At 41.1% G+C, this 20,719-nt stretch overlaps 1 protein-coding gene across 2 annotated transcripts in view; it reads right to left on the bottom strand.

The window, feature by feature from the left end:
* Positions 1 to 7,702: 7,702 nt before the first annotated feature.
* The window catches only part of map2k6 (mitogen-activated protein kinase kinase 6), a 42,984-nt gene continuing 29,967 nt past the window's right edge, over positions 7,703 to 20,719 (bottom strand). For both annotated transcript variants that reach the window (XM_051939837.1, XM_051939838.1), the window contains exons 9-12: positions 20,075 to 20,152; positions 17,340 to 17,479; positions 14,408 to 14,453; positions 7,703 to 12,794 (exon numbers count right to left, since the gene is read on the bottom strand). In XM_051939837.1, the coding sequence (XP_051795797.1) occupies positions 12,717 to 12,794; positions 14,408 to 14,453; positions 17,340 to 17,479; positions 20,075 to 20,152 (342 nt within the window). In that variant the 3' untranslated portion in view covers positions 7,703 to 12,716. The remainder of the gene's footprint in view (positions 12,795 to 14,407; positions 14,454 to 17,339; positions 17,480 to 20,074; positions 20,153 to 20,719) is intronic.

A 20,719-nucleotide genomic window follows, 5' to 3' on the forward strand; every position in this document is an offset into this window, starting at 1 on the left:
GAGTTTGATAAATTAAGGGTTAGGATTGTTTTTACGAGTATGAACCTAAAAGTTGTGAGTGCAACTCTAATTTCTACGACTACGAAGTCTTCCCTGTGAGGACGAATTCAAGTTTAGCTGTTGCAGCGGTTTTGCTATTGGCAGACGGTCCCTGTTCACCGGCTGCTCATAGACGCCAAACTTATTTCTGTAGCTTGAAATACAGCGACTTTTGATAAAATTGGCCTTGTAGCACATTGTCTAGCTTACAACGATTTGAAAGAGGCATCGTTCATGTTTTGACAACATATATCTCATGAGTTATTGATGCCGGAAGTCCGAATCTGTGAATATCTTTCCAACTTTACCTAACTTCGCGAGATTCATTGTAAACTAAAGTAATGCACGTGTCTGAGTTTGCAAAGAACTAAAACTGGACTTAATTTACAGCAATTTAGGCTGTACAATGGGCTCATTCATACGCCAATTGCCACGATTCATAATCCCAAATTATGTTTGTTTTGTTATTAAGCCTCCTTAGCCTCCTCATTAGCCTCCTTGCATTAGAAGGCTAATGTGTCACCGGCCCGGCTCGTTAGCGTGCAAGCTAAGCAGTACCGTCTTTCGTCCATAAACTGTATATCAATTAAAACAGTACAATTTCATGAAATAAATAAAGTACAAGAAGTTGGATGTGTTATTTACTTGACCTGTGAGGCGTCACCTGCCCCAGTAGGTCCACCGGGTCCACCCGGCGTCTACTCTTTATAAATGGCGCATGCGCGTTTGAAGCAATCGATGTTCGATTACCTTCCCCTGTGACCTATGTGACGTCATTTCAGTATTTTCATAGACTGTATATATAGTGGACGTAGCATCTGGCTCCAGAATTGAAGCCCACCCGGAAGTGTCAAAAACTTGCAATATCACGCCGTCCGCTAGGGTTGGCTCCAAAAAGCTTTTGCTCCATAGACCCCAATTCATCACCGGAAAAAATGAAATTTGATAGACTGATGTTCTACAGCTCAGGATTTTTTTCCCGTTAGTTTTCATGGTCAAAATGAGAGATCAGGTGGCCGATCTTAAAATAAATCAATACTGAATTTTAAATAAATCGTTAAAGTTGGCGGAGCCAGGGGGCGTGGCTATACTTGATAGACAGCAACAGAAGCCTCTGCAGTAAAATGTGGGCGGGATAAGAGAGTCCTCAGCCAATCCTGCCCCTAGTTGCTCTCCGGTCCAGTCTGTTTGATGACGCTTTTTACGTCACTGGCTCCAAAAAATCCAAAACGGTGACCAGGAAGTAGCAAAATCCGGGCTTCATTTTCTCGCCGTTGAAACCAACGGGTGACGTCACGGTTAGTTTACGCTTGAGTATTTTTCTACTCGTATCCATAAACTTGAATTCGTCCTCACAGGGAAGACTTCGTAGTCGTAGAAATTAGAGTTGCACTCACAACTTTTAGGTTCATACTCGTAAAAACAATCCTAACCCTTAATTTATCAAACTCATGCATATGACAGCAGAATTTTTTGTACAAGTTTTTTAACATACAAATGTTTAACATTACGAATACAAATGGTTAGAATCGTGAATGAATATTTTTGACAGTAATCTTACTCCATAATAAACAGGCTGGTTATATGGTTTATCCTCGCTGGGACTGTACTATCCATCTTTACTCAGTCCATCGGCAGCCTTTCTCCCGTACACGGCTGCTGAGCTCCTCCAGCTGCGGTTCCGTCTGGCTGCACCTCTCCCCAGACATCGCTCGCCTCCCACATCGGAGGAACATCCACCGTGGATCTCGCCGGAGCTTCCATGTCAACAACTCGTCGGCCATCAACTCCATCTGGTCCACACGTCGTTGTCGTCGGAGAAGCTCTGGCAGGAAAGCGGACCGCAGTGTGTTGGCCAACGTCGCCAGGTCGGGTAACGTTAGCACAACCTCTGACCACAGCGATGTCAACGTCGGACTATTTAACATCCGCTCGCTAACCGGCTCGCTAAAAGGTCTTCTCCTTTGGGACCTCCTCCTCGACCGTAAACTGGATTTTCTATGCTTAACAGAGACATGGCCGCAACCCAATGACTTTCCCAGCTGAACGAGTCTACTCCACCTGGGTTTGTTTACCTCTCTCAGCCTCGTCTTACCGGTCGGGGAGGATGTCTCGTGATAATTCATCGCGAGAAGTGGAGAGTCTTGCCTCTCTCAGCTCCAACATATTCATCATTTGAATCAGTGATATTACAGGTGACTGGATCAAAACCAACCCTAATATTCACTGTTCACCGCACACCCAAACACAACAAGGACTTTATTGATGAATTCTCCTCCCTTCTCACCCACCTCTGCACTCTCTCCTCCAATGTCATTCTGCTCGGTGATTTCAACATCACATGGACAATATGAATCATTTTCTCACTATGGATTTCACATCATGCCTGGATAGTTTCGGTTTTCAACAGCATATACATTTCCCCACCCATTCCAAAGGTCATATCCTTGACCTGGTCTGCTGCTCTGGTGTATTCCCCTCTAACAGCTCTTCAACACATCTCCCCATCTCTGACCATGTGTTTATATCATTCAGTCTAAATTTGTGTCTCGTTGGACACTTTGTTTTATTTCAGATGTTTAGGACTTTTTGTGGTTGTTCTGTGCAAATTTTGATCATTTTGTGTCTCTCTGTGGTCATTCATGTGTTTCATTTTGGTCATATTGTGTCTTTTTGTATTTATTTTGTGCTTCATTTTTGTTATTTTGTGTCTGTGTGATTATTTTGTGTTTCATTTTGATGTTTTTTGTCTCTTTGTGATCATTATGTGTTTACTTTTGGTCACTTTGTGTCTTTTTCCAGTTACTTTGTGCTTCATTTCAGTTGTTTTTTGACTCTTTGTGGTTATTTTGTGCTTCGTTTTGGTTATTTTGTGTCATTCCGTGGTAATTTTCTGTTTCAATACCAATTTGTGTCCTTATTGATTAATATAGTTGTATTTATTGAAATTATTGCATCATTTATTAGTCTGCTGAAGACAATTTCATTCTAAAAATTCCAAATCTTGATCCAGTTATAAAACATTCAGTTTACTGCATAAATGACAAAAATCTCTAAAAAGTCAGCAAATTATCACTGTTTAATAGGCAGCAAGCAGTATAAATATTACATTATTGCTTGAAAATGACTGAAATAATCAATTATCGAAAAAATGAACTGATGAATTTGTTGTTTATCAACTTATCTTTTTAGCTGCTGTAGTATCTGATCTGAGACATGTGATGCAGTAAACCACCAGTCACACAATTCTGCCATATGGGTCATTCCAGGTGAAATGACCAGATATTCCTTGGGGGTGTTGCTGCACCATTTTCAAATTAGTCCTAAATTTTGTATACCATTAGATAGTCACAAAAGTACTTTCTACGCAAAATTGTAGGCCTGTAGCTCAAATAGTTTCTGAGTTGTGGGAGCCCTAAATTGGGCTTCAATTTTGGAGCCAGATGCTACGTCCATCTTTATATACAGTGTATGGTCTGCCATCAGCCACTGCTGAATGGCATATGGCAGAAAAGTTGTGCCATAGGCCATTGCCACCTACTGGCCAAAAGCCATTTTGGAATCTCGGCTCTGCTGGATGGACATGGTCGCTGAAGCCCCGTCCACACGAAGACAAAACGAGGTCTAAACGCATAAGTTTCTTGCCGAATCTGCGTATCATCCACACGAAGACGACGTTTTGGGGGTCTGTAAACGATCATTTTTGAAAACGGGTTCCAGAGTGGAAAGATTTTGAAACGCCGTTTATGCAGCTCCGTGTGTACGGGCGATCCGCTGCTTTTCAGAAACGCTTGCGTCATAGTTTCGTATCTTCATTGACATGCATGCGCCACAACAACAACAATGGCGGCGTACAGTGTAGCAAATGTGCTGATGAAGCTCTCTGTTTACAACTTTTGCCGCAAGTGCGCATGCCCACAGTTTTTTTTCTTCTGTTTGCGCGTTTCTGTCATATCATTACAGCGCCCCTAGAGGTCTGGCATGTGTTTTACAGCATTTCCATGCGTATCGAGTGCATTTGTGGAGACGCATAGATTTTCTGAGACGCCTTCATCTTTACGCCGATCGTTTTTGAAACTGTTCAGCGTTTCGTCTTCGTGTGGACGGGGTCTGAGGTTCTGGATCAATCCGCAGCTGATAAACTTAAAACTATATCTCTGTCAAATGACACAATAAGTAGGCGAATTGAAGACATGTCAGAGGACATCAAACAACAGACTACAGCTCGCATTAAGGCAAATGGTCATTTTGCTTTACAAATGGATGAATCAACTGAGATCACAAACAAAGCAGTTTTACTTGTTTACGTGAGACATGTGTGGGATGGGGACCTTCATGAACAGTTTCTCTGTGTAAGAGAGCTCCTTACTACTACGACTGCAGAAGACATTTTCGGCTGCGTGGACTTGTATTTGAGTTCTGTGGGCCTAAGCTGGGACATGTGCATCGGGATCACAACTGATGGGGCCTCCATGACAGGAAAAAACTCGGGGGTCATGAGGAGAATACTTGAGAAAGCTCCGAATGGAACCATTGTTTTTGCATCGAGAGGCGCTAGCAGCAAAGGATATGGTAATCGTGCTTCACTGAACATTAAACGATGTCATCCAAGTGGTAAATTACATTAAACGGAGTGCAAAGAACACCCATGTTTTCAAAAACTGTGCCAAGATCTTGGTAGTGAGCATGTACAAGTGTTGTATCATGCCAAGGTGCACTGGCTTTTGAGGGGAAAGGTATTGTCCCGTTTTTGCAAACCACGAGCTGAAATGGCAGCCTTCTTGCTCAGAACAATTCGCCTCTTGCGGACCTGTTCAGTGACAGTGTGTGGCTCGCACTCGTTGCTTATCTTGCTGATGTGTTTGAACAGTTAAATGCATTAAACGTGTCTGTGCAGGGGAGAGGGCACAACATTTTTGAATAATATGACAAATTCAAAGCTTTCAAAAAAAAGATCTCCTTATGGGCTTTCTAAAAACCAGCTCGACATGTTCCCCAATGCCTGCCATGAGGGACAGCAACTCGACAAGGGGGGAAAAAAATGTAGTGACCAAAATGATCACGATACATCTGAATAAAGTTCTGGAGCGGTTTAATCATTACTTCCCCAAGAAACGGAGGGTTGATTGGATACGCGACCCCTTCGGAATTGACTTGGAAAGCGTCACGTTGCCAAGCAATGAAGATTGTATGCTGGTGGAGCTGTCATGTGACCGCACACTGAAAAAGAAATTCATGGAGGTAGGCCTCTCCCATTCCTGGTGCAGCATTGTGATGTGCGAGTATCCTTCCCTTGCCACCCGAGCAGTAAAGATCCTCTTGCCATTCAGCACTACTTATCTCTATGATTGTGGCTTCTCAGCTCTGATTCAGCTGAAGACAAAGCACAGAAACAGACAGGACATTGAGCATGACTTCAGAGTTGCTTTGTCGACTAGAACTCCAGACTTTGAGACTCTTCTCAGTAGCAAAAAACATGCCCAGTTCTCCCATTAATTCCTCCAAACTCAGGTCTGTGACATCAGTGTTACACCTAAGGTGGAAATAAGTGCTGCTTAATTTTCTTCAAAGCACAGTGTTTTTCAGTATTTACCTATTGATACGCTAATCAGAAGAAAAGTTCATTTTGTGTACTTGAAGCATTTTGTTTAATTTATTTTGAGTTTGTGGATAAAAATTGCTACTCAGGAAATGAATTTTTTTCCCATAGTGCAGTGTTGATTGTGTAGGTTCCAGGCGTAAACTAACCGTGACGTCACCCGTTGGTTTCAACGGCGAGAAAATGAAGCCCGGATTTTGCTACTTCCTGGTCGCCGTTTTGGATTTTTTGGAGCCAGTGACGTAAAAAGCGTCACCAAACAGACTGGACAGGAGAGCAACTAAGGGCAGGATTGGCTGAGGACTCTCTTATCCCGCCCACATTTTACCGCAGAGGCTTCTGTTGCTGTCTATCAAGTATAGCCACGCCCCTGGCTCCGCCAACTTTAACGATTTATTTAAAATTCAGTATTGATTTATTTTAAGATCGGCCACCTGATCTCTCATTTTGACCATGAAAACTAACAGGAAAAAAATCCTGAGCTGTAGAAAATCAGTCTATCAAATTTTATTTTTTCCAAAAATGAATTGTGGTCTATGGAGCAAAAGCTTTTTGGAGCCAACCCTAGCGGACGGCGTGATATTGCAAGTTTTTGACACTTCCGGGTGGGCTTCAATTCCGGAGCCAGATGCTACGTCCATCTTTATATACAGTCTATGGTAGGTTCAGAGTGACGATCCTCTAGTAAAACTACATAATTTAAGTGGTTTAAAAAATAATTAATATATATATATATATATTTCTCAGTAGTTGCACTTTTTTCTTTCGTGTATTTTGCATGAATACCCCAACTGAATCTGTTAAAAATGATTGTTACTGAAACGGTCTGATTGTTATGTCAGCCTTTTGATAAATACTTGAATAAGTGACTGGATAGTTTAAAAAGGAACTTGTTATATATCCAGTGAGTGGTTGTTCAGCTAAAATTATATATTTCAACAAGTCCTCAAACTCAGACGATCACACAGGTCGTATGTACATGCCCCTGAATACGACCCATGAGAGCGTATTTACGTTAGCGCCCCTACGGGAGACAGGAAGGCATTACAGGATTTAATTCGCGAAACGGCTTTTCCCTCACTTTCGCAAGACGGGTTTAGGGTTAGGGATAGTGTTAGGTCAAAGTTTGTTCATGGTGACGTTTCAGCTGAGACACCGGAGTGTTGATATTTACTCAACCACTAGAGGTCGCTTAACTTCAAAACGTAACACTCGGTCGTAATACGGGCGTGGACAGATGACCCATACGGTCGTTTTTTCAAGGAGGACAGTCTCTATATTTTGAGTTCTTTTTGAAACTACTGCTCAGTGGTTGCACTTTTTTAATTCATGTTTGTGCATAAAAGCACTGTTTAGTCTTAAAAATGGCTGTTACTGAAATGTTCTGATTGTTGTGTCACCTGATAATTAATGCTTGAATAAGTGAGTGGATAGTTTTAATAGGAAATTGTTATATATTCAGTAAGTGGGTACTCAGCGAAAGCTACATATTTGAGTTATTTTTGAAACTGCTGCTCAGTGCTTGCACTTTTTGATTTCATGTTTGTGCATGTTCAGTCTGTGGAAAAAAGCTGATGTTACTGAAGTGAAGCATTTTGGATTTAATTAAAATGCAGCTAACTGAGCATTAAAGGGAACATTTCCCTCTCTATTATCACCACTTGAAGTCATTTTGGCTTTGCTGGTCATTTTGTTTCATCAATAAACTTGTTTGTTTGTGTTGGTATTCTGTGATATTCTATTATCTCTGGTTCAAACTGCACGATCATTTCATCCAATAAATTTGAGAAGTTGAAAATTTCCTTGATTTGAGTCGCGGCTTGTCATGAATGGTGATGATGGGTCCTGGAGTCAGACCAGTTGAGAACCACTACTGTTAATAATGGATGGATGGAATCTGTTGAATGCCTCCCTCAGACCACAAACATTACATACTTGTTATTTCTGCCACTTTTTGTGCACAAACAAATTCACAAAGACACAAAGTTCTAGTGGTTGAACTCTTTCCATCCTCTATCATCCACAATGAGACACTCAGACCCAACAGACGACACGTGGAGCGGATTGTGTAAAAATACCTCTTTTTTTTATTGAATTTCCATCATTACAATTGCACACAATCAGTTTGAGCAATCTAAAATATTTATAGAAATTCATTGAGCTCTAAATGAACAGTCATCAGTCTTTAGCAGAGGCTTAAAGAGACGTGGAAATATACTGAGAACTTTACTTCCCACGGGGCCCGGCACCGTCGCCGCGGCAACCCTCCCCGAAAACCCACCCGACGGCAACCAATAAGAGCCCGTCGTCCACGTACAGTAGCATCTCTGGGTCCCCCCCCCCGCCCTGAATCAAAGAAGAACACGACAGCGCAACACCAGAATCACGTAGAGCTGAGGAGACCAGCGCTGAACCAGAGAAACACCAAGCTCCACCGAGTCACAAGTCATGGATGATTGGAGAAATGTGCAACAGAAAGAACCAAATAAAACCGTCTGAAGCTTCTAGAAGTTTCCTCTGATTCTCACCTCCACATCCAGTAAAACCTCCTCATGCAGAGATACGTGCCGGCGGTGGGAAAAACTCAGAGGAACAGTGATGGGATGTGAAAATAGTCAGTTTCCACTCGGACGTCCTGCCCTGGTAACCCCCGGCAACGCAGCTTTACTCAGCAGGTGAGAAAAGACACAAATAGACTGGAGGACGGGAAATCCCACATGAACATGCAAGAAAAACCCCCGTTTAACTCGGTGACGGTTTATAAAGATAGACAGTGAGCGGGTCGGACAGGAAGAGACGACTGACTGGACGTGACTCTGTCCTCAATGAAAAGTCAATACGAGTCAACGGAGACATGAAGAGTCACAGAAACAAAACCATGAGGTTCTGGAGCAGCTAAAGGACACGTCGGGTTTACTTTAACCTTCTTATTAATGTTTTTGTTGAGTCAGGAGTCACAGAAATGAAACATGAATCATTTTAACCCTCTGAACTGCAGCAGCTTTGAGAAGCGAGATATTGTTCAAAAATAATTTTAAAAAAATCACAGAAATTACCCCATTTATCAGAGCTAGAAACTATAAAAAAATGTTGATTTTCCCATTTCCAGACAGTCTTTATTATGCAAAATGTTTCGTTCCATCAGGAAAATTAACCAAATGCGAGCTTAAAATTGTGACATTTTTATTATCAAAATCAACTACATTTGCCAAAAATCAACCAGATTCTGTAAATATAACATGAAACTTTTTAACCCTCTGAAAACCACCAGTAGGTTTTAGAAGCATGTTAGCTTAAAAAACTTCAAATAATTACCCCATTTATCAAAGCCTGAAACTGTAAAAACTGAAAAAAATCTTTGACTTTTTCTAATCATGTGAGGTTTGTGGCCTAATCGGAAAAATTAACAAAATCCAAGCTTAAAAGTAAGTCACAGATGAAGTGTTAAAGTAGCTTTAACAGCCTAAACAACCAAAACTCAACCAAAAAACAATTTGAAATGGACAAAAAAGCAGAAAACAGCAGTTTTGTTGTACGTTTGTGTCCCTTTTTGGTTATTTCACACCTTGTAATGGTCGTTTCATATCTTTGCATTGGTTTTGCATCTGCTGTCATTTTGTGTCACTTTTTATTCAATTCCAATCATTTTGTGGCAAATTTGTATCTCAATGTGGACATTTTGTGTCTCGTTTTAGAAGTTTCAGGTGTTTTTGGTGCGTTTCCATTTCCTAGGAACCATTTTGTGTCTTTTTGAATCTTTTTTTTCCTCTCTTCATGGTAATTTTCTGTCTTTTTGGGACCATTTTACATCATTTTGAGTTCATTTGCACCTGTTTGGTGAATTTTGCATCTATTTTAATTCATGCGAGGGTCCAAACAGATGGTTTTGATCCATGTTTGGAGCACAGATTGAGCCTTTAATTAACTTTAATGCACTTTAAGTGACCAAAACTCAACAAAAAACGACTACAGGTGAACAAAAAAAGCAGAAATATCAAGAAACAATCAGCAACAAAACATTAAAAAGGCAAGAAGTTGATTTAAACTGTCCGAGTGTGACTTTAACCTGCCATTCTGCCAAGTAACATTTCAAGTTTCCCGTTTTGACATTAGAGCAGTTCTTGCATAAAGGCTGGACTTTGACACTTTCTGCCCTCAGAAACCGTCATGAGAAAAAAAAAAAAAAAAAAAAAAAAAAAAATCGAGAACCAAAAGGCAACAACGGACGAAAAGACAAGAAAAAAACGCTGCAGAGTGAGGAGGAAGTGGACAGGAAGTGGACAGGAAGTGGAGAGGTGATGCCATGCAGCGTGGAGAGGAGGAGCTGATCCCTGGTCGTCCTGATCACAGGATTCCTCCTTTTCTATAGAGAGGCACATAGAAGGCTGGCAAGTTACCGTTTCAAAGCGTCTGGAGCCAAGAAGAACACGACAAAAAACATAAACGCACATACAAGAGTCTCTAATGGAGCATCAAGTTTCCAAAGGAGGAACAGCAGTCGCAATAAATAAGAGGAACTGCAGGAAACACGTCTGGAGTAAATAATAACAACAACAAGGATTCAGAGAATATTAAGAGAAGAAGAGCAACAACGTCCAGTTCCTTTCCTGTCCAACGCAGAGTGGAGAAGGTAGTGATTGGCTCAGAGCAGACGACAACACACACACACACACACACACACACACACACACACACACACACACACACACACACACACACACACACACACACACACACACACACACACACACACACACACACACACACACACACACACACACACACACACACACACACACACACCCTTAATAATGTGTTTGTGGTTTGCAGGGCTGCACGGCTCCTCTGCAACATCAGACTCACGTGTTTTTATAACTTCAGAGTGAAAAAACTGAGTTAGAATCACAGAAATCAAAGAATCCAACATAATTTGTGACTAAAACTTTCTGAATCTGGACGAAACAAGGAGATGAATTAAACCTGACTCGCTCTCAGAGGCATGACGAGGCTGCAGGAGAATAATTTCATGAATAAAAAGCTGCATCCTGAACCTTGTGGCTCACAAGGCTGCGTCTCAATTTTGTCTTGTAGCCTCTGTGTGCGGATTTTTGCAGCTTCTGAGAGAAAAAAATGACTTTTAGTCACGTCCGTCTTCAGGGCTACGTCTCAATTTTGTCTTACAATTTCTGTGCACGTTTGTGCAACTTCAGAGGAAAAAAAACTGAGTTCAACTCAAGCAAAATCAATGAATCCACCTACATTTTCTGACAACTCTGCATGAGTTTAATCTGATGAATTAAACCCGACTCGTTCTCAGAATTACGAGGCTGCAGAAGGAAAATTTCATCCAAATATGCTGCCAGAAAAAAAATCTTCTTGTAACTCCACTTGGAGAATAAAAACTGCCTCCAGAGCCGAGCTATGAACAGAAATCATTCTGAAATGTTTGTGGTTCTCAGAGCTGTCGCAATTCTGTCTTGCAGCTCCTCTGTAACATCGGCCTCACGTGATTCATGTGATTTTGCAACTTCAGACTGAAAAATCTGAGTTGGAATCAAAGAAATCAGAGAATCCAACAGAATTTCTGAATAAAACATCACAGATTTAGACAGAATGAGGAGATGCATTAAACCCAACACGCTCAGAGGGGAAAAAATCCGCAAAAATGTGAGTGCAAAAACTGCATCAAGAACTAAAACCACATATTAGTTAAAGATGTGTTGGTTTGAAAAGCCTGTCTCTGAAAAAAATGACAAAATGATTAATCAGAGCCAGAAACTGTAGAAAAAAAGAGATAGAGACTTACTGGATTTTGAAACGTCAGGCAGAGCTTAATCAAAACATCTAGTGGGAAACTTAAAAAAATTAACCTGATAATCAGGATATTTAATCTGAATCAAAAATTCACCAAAGAAACCGTTTTCTCAAAACAGATTCTGTGAAAAAAAAGATTCTTAGTCCATTTGTGCAAATTTGAAGCCATGACTGAGTCAGCTGTGAGTGACAGTTTTATGACAAAAATTCAGGGAGTTTTCTGATGAACTGCAGCAGAGAGGAGACGACATACTGGATCAATTAAGTAAACTCAGCGTGGTTCACAAACAGTGAACAGAGGAGGAAGTTGTTGGAAATAGATTCAGCATGGTGAAATATCTTTCTGGACGATGAGCAGAGTAGTTAGAATATAAATAGTGAAATATCTAAATATGTGGTGGTGTAACTGTGTTCCATTATTGGTAACAACTGTGGAAATGTGTTGATTTCAGTTTTCTTTCAATGTTTGCAAAATAAATAATTCAACTTCTTCAGGTTGTTTTCAGTATTTTTGTAATTCTAAAACATTTCTGAGTTCTCTCCTCCTTTTTTCTGTTTCCATAGAGGTGCAGGACTTTATTCTGAAGCAAAAATGAGCCACAGTGAAGAAGAACAGCTTAATCTGTCACAATTTAATCCAAAAAACGTTCCACAAAAGTGTCTTTTTTTGCCAAAAATTGCCTCCAGAGCTGAGCAGCCTCACAAACACACGTTAATCACGCATCAGCTCGCGCACACTGTAACACACTGTAACACACTCAGGCAGCACAAAGAGCCCAAAACGTGACCTGGGCAGGAACCAGGGATAAAGCAGTGCAGTGCAGTACCTGTGTGTGACCACCAGGGGGCCCTGAAGTCTACAGCTGCTCCTCACTGGCTGTCTGAGCCCGTTTCTACCCACAGATAAACTCTGTACATGCAGTCAATTAATAATCTGATGCAACATGTTGCTTGGAGTACGCAAACATTTAGATTATACACAGAGAGCACTATATCGTCGGCACATCGCCTGAACCTCCGCAGCACAAACCACTCGGTTCAGGAGGCTTCAGAGCTGAGCGGATCTAATCAGAGGGAGCTTTTTGCATACAGGTAATGATTCCAGATTACTGACGCTCCGCCCACCGGGTCAGGTGATGCAGGCAGGTGGACCAACAGGTGGGAGGACTCCTGCAGGTAGCAGGGGCTGCTTTGTCGGTGCTTTTTCTTTGTGGTATTTTTTCTTCTCCAGCGGATCCTCCCTCCTCCGGCTGAGAGCTGCAGCTCAGTCCCCCAGGATGACCTTCACAAAGCTGGCCACGTCCGTCTCTTTGGCCTCGTGGGAGGTGAAGAAAGGATGTTGCTGACGAGGAGACGGACACCGAGTTAGTCGGAGTGGACGAAGAAGTCATGACAGCAACAGCTGTGAAAGTGAGCTGATGGGATGTGAGCCTTTTAGTGCTCATTTTTGGGCCTCTTTGCACTAGTGTTGCATCATTTTATGGTCACGTTGCACCTTTTTATGGTAATTTTGCCTCTTGTTGCATTTACGTTGCATTCTTTGTGGTAATGATGCATCTCTGTGGTCATTTTGCAGCTTTTTGCAGTCGGTTTACATTTTTATTTAGTCAATTCACATCTTTTCTGTGGTCACTTCATCTTTTTGTGATTATTTTACTTGTTTTTCTTTTCTTGGTCATGTTGCACCTGAAACCCATCTTTTTGTGCATCTTTACATTAGTTTTGCATTTTTTTGCGATCATTTTGCATCTTTTTCAGATTGTTCTGGATCTTTTTACGGCTATTTTGCATGTGTTATTTTACATGTGTTTGTGGTAAATTTTGCATCTTTTTGCATTTACGTTGCATTTTTTGTGGTAATGTTGCATCTTGTGTGGTCATTTCACAGCTTTTTGCGGTCAGTCTACTTTTTTTTGTGACTTCACATCTTTTTGTGGTCACTTTGCTTGTTTGTTATTTTTTCTTGGTCATTTTGCACCCGAAACCTGTCTTTTTGTGCATCTTTACATTAATTTTGTATTTTTTTGCAAATATTATGTCATTCTGGATTTTTTAGAGTTATTTTGCATTCTGGATTATTTTATATTTATTTTGCATCTTTTTATGATCATTCTGGATCTTTTTTAGCCGTTTTGCATCTGTTCTCTATGATTTTACTTGTGTTTGTGGTTAGTGTTGCATCTTTTGCAGTTGCATTGCATCTTTTTGCTGTAATGTTTCATTTTTGCGGCCATTTAATGTCTTTTTCATTTATTTTGCATGCGTTTGTAGTATTGCATCAGAGACACTAACTGAGCAGTTTTATGTGGTCTGTTTGCACCTCTGAGTGGTTATTTTGTCTCTTCACATTTGCTTTGCTTTTATTTGAGGTGATTTAGAATCTACTTGCTGTCAAAGTTTGTTTCTTTTTAGTCAGGTTTGTGTTTGCAGTGGTCATTTCACACAAATCAATAGTCGTTTTATATCTCTTTGCATTGGTTTTACATCTCTCTATGTTCATTTTTCACCCTACAGCAGTCATTTTGCATCTCTTTTCGGTCAGTTCAGTCTCTTTCTGCATCTCTTTCTTTGGTTATTTTACGTCTCTTTGTAATTTTCCACCTTAGAGCAGTCGATTTGTATCTCTTCACATTGGTTTTGCATCTCTGGTCATTTTGCATCGATTACTGCTCCTTCTGCTTGTGCACTCATCTCCCTCTTCTGCTTTTGTGTCTCTTTGTGGCTGTTTGATTGATTTTGCAACAACAAACATCAACACTTGTCCCTTTAGTTTCTGTACAGTTGGTTCATTTATTAATCCTCTGCTGATGTTAATACTGAAGTGTATTTGCTCGTCTCCTCAGATGTGAAGGCGAAGGTTTGTCTTATTCTGCTCTCTAGTGTCTGACTTACAGCATTGCAGGTGATTCTTCTGTTTGTATGTCAGGATTCTAACAGCAATAAGGAAACACTCACCATGAGTTCTGTGTAAGTCGGCCGCTCTTTGGAAACTTTCTTTAAGCTGCAGCACAAAAAACAAACATCACCATGAATCAATGAATGTTAATCAGCATCATGGCCACTTTTAGTTCCTACAGCTCCAACAAACCAAGAGTTTATTAAATATTAATTTGTCAGAACAAGAAATAAAATCTGAAGTGAATCTGACTGCAGGAACAGCTGGACAGATGTGTTGGATGACAGAACCAGAACAATAAAAAGATCCTCCTCAGATCACACAGAGTTAAACGCTCGTGTCTTCCCACTACATGGATACCTGCATGTGTAACCAGGCAACCAAGAAAGTAGAAAACAAAACGCAGGAAACAGAAGCAAATGATCACAGAGTTCACGTCTCACAGGAGAAGAAGAAGAAACACAAAGAACAGACAGGTGGAAACACAAAGACACACTGATGTTACACAAACTACCAGAGCTAATGAGGAGATGGAAGATAAAGAAACTCAGCTAGGAGGTTTTTAGTACAGAAAGTTTGTTAGCTTCTAAATCAACTGATTGGTTGCATAAAAAAAAAATCAATATGGCTGTGTCCGAAATGGCATACTAACGTACTACATTCTCAATGAGTATATACTGTATACTACGTACTATAAGTATGATTAGAATGCCGACCGTTCACACTGTAGTATACTACTACGTTTCCCATAATGCATTTCAAACCTCCGACGACAAAAACCGGAAGTACGGCTATCAAATATTTCGGCTGAATGCCGGCTTCAGGTCGATTTTACGCTAACAAACAGTCGCATAATTAATGTGGCAATTTCAAGCCGGCACTCCTCATGCAGTTATTAGCCAGATTATGCGAATCGTTTCAGTTGTAGCTGCAGGCTACTGGAGGTAGCTGCTACTTGTTCTGTATGCAAAGCGAGCTGCTGCAACTAGCTGCTAGCATTCAGTAGCACGTTGTGAGGCGTCTGACAAATTTAAAACGTTGGTCAGAAAACGCCTATTTCTCAAATCTGTGGGGTGATTAGGATGACTACTTAACCACATAAAATAAAATAAAAATCGCCCCGGTCCGGCCACAGATCCCGCGGAGGCTTCCATTTCGGTGGATAGCTCGCAAAGCATTATGGGGCGGTTGAGTATGACTAGTGTGGTCACCGCGCATACTTAAAAATTTCCGGAAATAGTATATATCCGGGTATTTCTCGCGTACTCAGTCTTTTCATACTATCTAATGTGAACGCACTACATACTTATTTTGACGTGACACTTAGTATGAGTAGTACGTTAGTATGCGATTTCGGACACAACCGATGTTGTCTTGAAGTGAACTAAATGACTCCACCTGCAGCCTTATTAGCATAAATGATGCCTAAAGCAGCATAAAGACCCAGAATCTGCAGCAAATAGAATCAATCATCAGGACAAAACAGAAAGAAAAAAGACCAGAGAGGGAAAAAGTGGAGAAACAGAGTTAAACATGGTAAAATGCAAAACACAGAATTTCAGCATAAATAAAAGAACAGAGCAAACTTCAATAATATAAATTAAACAATAACTAAAAAGGAGTAAACAAGGAGAAGTTACATAAAAGCAAGTCAATAGAAATGGGTTTTAGGAAGTGAACTGATTCTCTCCTCAGATAGGACACTCCACAGCCGAGGAGTCTTAACGGGAAAAACTCTTTAGATTTATGTCTCGACTATGGAACAATCAGAAGAAGCGGACCTGAGCATCGAAGGCTGAGAAATGGCTCATATGGGGTCAGCGTTTTTGTCAGACAATGGAGGACATGGAGGTGATGGTGTACCTGCTGCTCCGTCTATGGCTTTTTGTCAGATTCAAAGTCAAAGAAAAGAGTCAGAGGAAGCTGAGAAAGCCGTCGCTGTTGCCAGTTTTTTTTCTTTAAATGGTGGGTTTGATTTTCATGAAGGAGTCGTTCTCATGTGTCATCACTTCCTGTCCAATCAGGGGCCTGCACTCTGTAGACGTCACATTATCGGCTTGACTCAGGTCACTTGGAACCCCGGCCGAGTAAGTACTAAAATAGTAGCAGGTCCTACGTCTTAACGGAAAACCTCACAAACAGAGTAGGTGCTAGTGGAAAAGCACCATAAAACAAGCCCATGACCTCCACCTAACTGATGGACTCCTGCTGGCCTGGTCTCAGGACTGATGGACTTGGTGTTGGGGATGTGAAGGCAGAGTTAGGGTTAGCCTCCAGGTTTTACTCCTTCCTTTACCTCATGCGTATCAGGGTAAGATCATTCTTTCATCCTTATTTATTTTTCATTTATGAGTTAAAGTTGTAAAAGCATTGGTCTGTTCCTCCTGCCACCAAAAATAATGGATTAATCCTGGTGTAGAACGTTTCTCTTATGAAAGTAAAACCAAAGACTGTCTGATCAACAACAGTTTGGTCAGATAAGAGTCAGTCAACCAGTTGTCCAGGACTCTACAGCTCCACTTAGATCCAGATGGGATTTCTTATGACTTCTTTTACTTTTTAATACACAGTCAGAAGCATCTATTGGTGAGATCACGAGTCTGACTCATCCGGTTTTCATCAGGTTTGACTCAGTTTCCGTCAAGTCCCAACACAAAGCTGTTTGGCAGCTGCCAGAAACACCAGAAGAAGAACAACTTCTGCACTGTAGCACTCCAAACAGATATTCACGCAAACACACCGATGAGTCATCGGCATAAGTGGAATCATCTTGGCCGGCTGCTGCCTCATCCACTAAACTGTTCACCGACTGTACGAGCTGCTCTCTAATCTCAGCTGGATGAGTAACAGTAGATATACGTTCAAAGAGGTGGATGCATTCACACATTTACACTCACAACAACAACAAAACAAAGAGGGGACTTCTTGTCTGATTTGTTGGGGCTTTGTTGTTTGTTTCTTGTCTGCAAAGAGTCACAGAAAGAGACGTACCACTGAGAGCTGAAATCCACAAACTCGGCAGAGAACTGGTCGGCAGGAAGTTGGGGTGAAGGTTCTTCCACCACCTGCTTCAGCTGCTGGAAAGGCGTTCCCCACGAGTCAAAGGGGAAGCGCAGGATGGCGAGTTCGATCTGAGCCAAACAGAAAAATCAGCGTTTACAACCCCAGAATCTGGAATAAACCAGCATACAGATTCAAACTCCTCTTAAAGTGGTGAGATCTGACCGCAGACCATAAACTGTTACAAAAGTCTTTGTCATGGTGCCCACTATGCTGGTCAATGTGTAAATGCCCATAGTCATGTCATCTGTTTACAGCAGAGGAGACCAGCAGTTTTTGGTAGGATTGCATTTCTGCGACTCTTGTGTGTCACAACAGCACCACCTACTGAACTGGAGGACTGCTAAAGTGCACGACTTTAAGTTTTTAAGGGTTTTTTTTCCCACCTAAATACTATTTTGTGTACGAGTATGTATAGGTTACTATGCATACTCATACACTATACCAGTGTGCGCCAATGACGTCGGACCATCGGTCAAATCCGATTTGTGTACCAAAAGTCCGGTAAAACTTACTACATTACCGGTCTCATGTCCGGTGTAATTTTTTTCCTGTAAATCACCCTAAAGTCGCCGAGAATCACCAAGGGATAATGCAACATAGGGGGACAGCAATTTTTTATGACGACGTTATGTCACATGATCACGTCATGATTCCCGGCGCGCACAGAGTGATTTCCGGTTACAAGTACACAGGGATGGGATCAGCAAGTTCTGATTCCAGCGGAAAGTCGTTGACGGGGTGGGGGGTGGTGGTGGGGTGGGGGGGTGGTGGTGGTGTGTGTGTGTGATGTGTGCGGCGGCGGCGGTGCGGCGGTGGTGCAGCGGTGGAGCGACTTCCAATTGCTGGGACGTTTACAATCGAACGACAGCTTGTTAACGTCGCTAGCAAGCTATCATTAACGTTGTTACCATCTCGCGGGAGTATCAGCGACAATAAAGTGTTCAAACTTGAAGTTTTAATCCGCGGATCCGCGGAAAATTCCCATCCCTGACTATAAATTCAAGTTTCTGCAGCAGCGTGTGAAAGTAGCGCCAAAACGAAGCTGAGAGCTGTTTTTCTGGTCAAATTGGACGTGTATGGTGAGTAATTCAATGGTAAAAGTGGATGGTGGTATGGTAGAATGGTGTGGAAGGGTGTAGTGACGGTGACAGTGCATGTAGATGGTAATTTACCAGGTGTATAATGAGAGAGGGTGGATGCTGAGCTAGATTTGGCTGTTGCTATGAGAGTATGGTAGGTTATTTCATGGATTATGGTATTACATACCATAATCCATGGTATGGTATGCATAAAATATTCGGTCCGGTAAAAACTGTTTCGGTCCAGTAAAAAATTACTGTTTACTGGTCCACGGTCCAGTAATAAATTGTGCCCATTCGCACAGACTGCTATACATGAAGCTATATGCTGCTTTCTGTTCAAAGAAACAGTGTTTTAAAGGTTTATTCTACTCAAAATACTACTTTCTGTCCAAGTATTTATAGTTTTAAAAGGTCTATTCCACCCAAATTAACACTTCATGTTGTAGTATTTACAGTTTTAGAGGCTTATTCCACCCCTAATGATACTTTCTGCTCAATTATTTATAGTTTTGAAGGTTCACCCCACCCATAATGGTATTGTCTGCTCAAGCAATTATAGTTTAAAAGGTTTATTCCATCCATTATACTAGTTTCTGTCCAAGTACTTAAGGTTTGAAAGGTTTATTTGACCAGAATACTATTTTCTGTCCAAGTATTTTTAACTTCAAAGGGCTATTCCACCCAACATAATACTTCATGTTAAAGTGTTTATAGTTTTAAAGGTTTATTCCACAATTATTGCTATTTTCTGCTTAATTATTGATAATTTTAAAGGTTATTTCCACACAACATACTATTTTCTGTCCCAGTATTTATGGTTTTAAAGGTCTTTTCCACCTAAAAGACTATTTTTGTTGAAGTAATTGTTGGTTTAAAAGTTTGTCCGAACCAAACACTTCTGTACAAGTAGTTCTAGTTGTAAAGGTTTGTTTCATAGTTCTCTTTTTTTGTCAGTGTCTTTGGGGAAGAAAAGCTAACAAAGACCTGATTGAAAACAACTCGCTCTGAATGGTATATTAGTTTTACATCTGTGTTTCCAGATTTGCTGTGATTTTTTGAGTAACTTTTGTTGTTTTTTTAAAAATTATAATTCATATTTCCACCAGTGTTCCTGCAACATTAATGATAACAGCTACTGAGCTTCGTGTTTTACGCCCTCAGACCAGCTTATTTAAAACACAATCTCATCAGCTGCTTCACTTCATTTAAGTTTTCACTTCTCAAGGAGTTCTCCAAAAATCAGCCCAAACTCCGTCGGACTGATTACTCGCTCCGTCTCGTCCACTTCGGCTTCATTTTTAAAATTCATAAAGAGTCTCTGATATGTGAACTGCTGCTTTTCATTCATCAGCCTTATTAAGATTCAGAACATTAGCAGTCCGTTTAATGGTCAGAGACAGAGACGAGTCGGGGTTAAACACTGAATCCTTGATGCTGAAACCCTCTCAGGTCTGAGCTGGACGTTTATGAATATTTAACACCTCATTGTTAGTCGCTTTCACCCCTTCAGATACTTTTATGCGTTCTGCAGTAATGAAGACATTCAGAAAAGGTGAGAAGAGCAGAGAGAGGCCGGATTACCATCGTGATTCCTAAACTCCAGATGTCAGACTTGACGTTGTAGCCTTTCTGGTTGGTCTCAGGGTTGATCCTCTCCGGCTGCAGGACACAACGTCACATGATTATTATGTCAGCGGTTATCAAGGACGACCAGCTCAGCCTCCCGCCGTCCTGCACTCGTTGTGTACAAACAGATTGCCGTGTTCCCCGAGCAGCTAAACGGGCCCTAAAAGCCTCTCGGCCAATCAGCAGCCGGCTGGTTAAATTATAACCGACTCATTAAACGTGTCGAAAAAAAACGTCTCAGTTACGAAACGGCTTTTAGTGGACAAAGTTTGTGCTCCTGGTCAAGAGTTCTGCTGTCCAGAGTGAAAATACTGTTGTTTAATGTCCATACCATTGTCTTACACACAAATTATTTACTTAATTAACACTCAGCAGCCTGAATACAGCCTTAATAAACAAACACAACACCTCAGAATTCAAACTACAGGTATTTCTGTCGTCTGTAGGAGCAGCGTTAAACCATCTCAAATCATCAAGATTCTTCTCTTCAACCACCACTGATTTCCTTGGAACTTTAATTATCCGAAACTACGATTATTTAAAATGATATCTGTGAATTTTTAGTTTTATACACCACCATTCAAAAGGTTGGTGGTCACT

This window comes from Acanthochromis polyacanthus, chromosome 19 (assembly GCF_021347895.1).
Source record: "Acanthochromis polyacanthus isolate Apoly-LR-REF ecotype Palm Island chromosome 19, KAUST_Apoly_ChrSc, whole genome shotgun sequence".
Classification (NCBI taxonomy): Eukaryota; Metazoa; Chordata; class Actinopteri; family Pomacentridae; genus Acanthochromis; species Acanthochromis polyacanthus.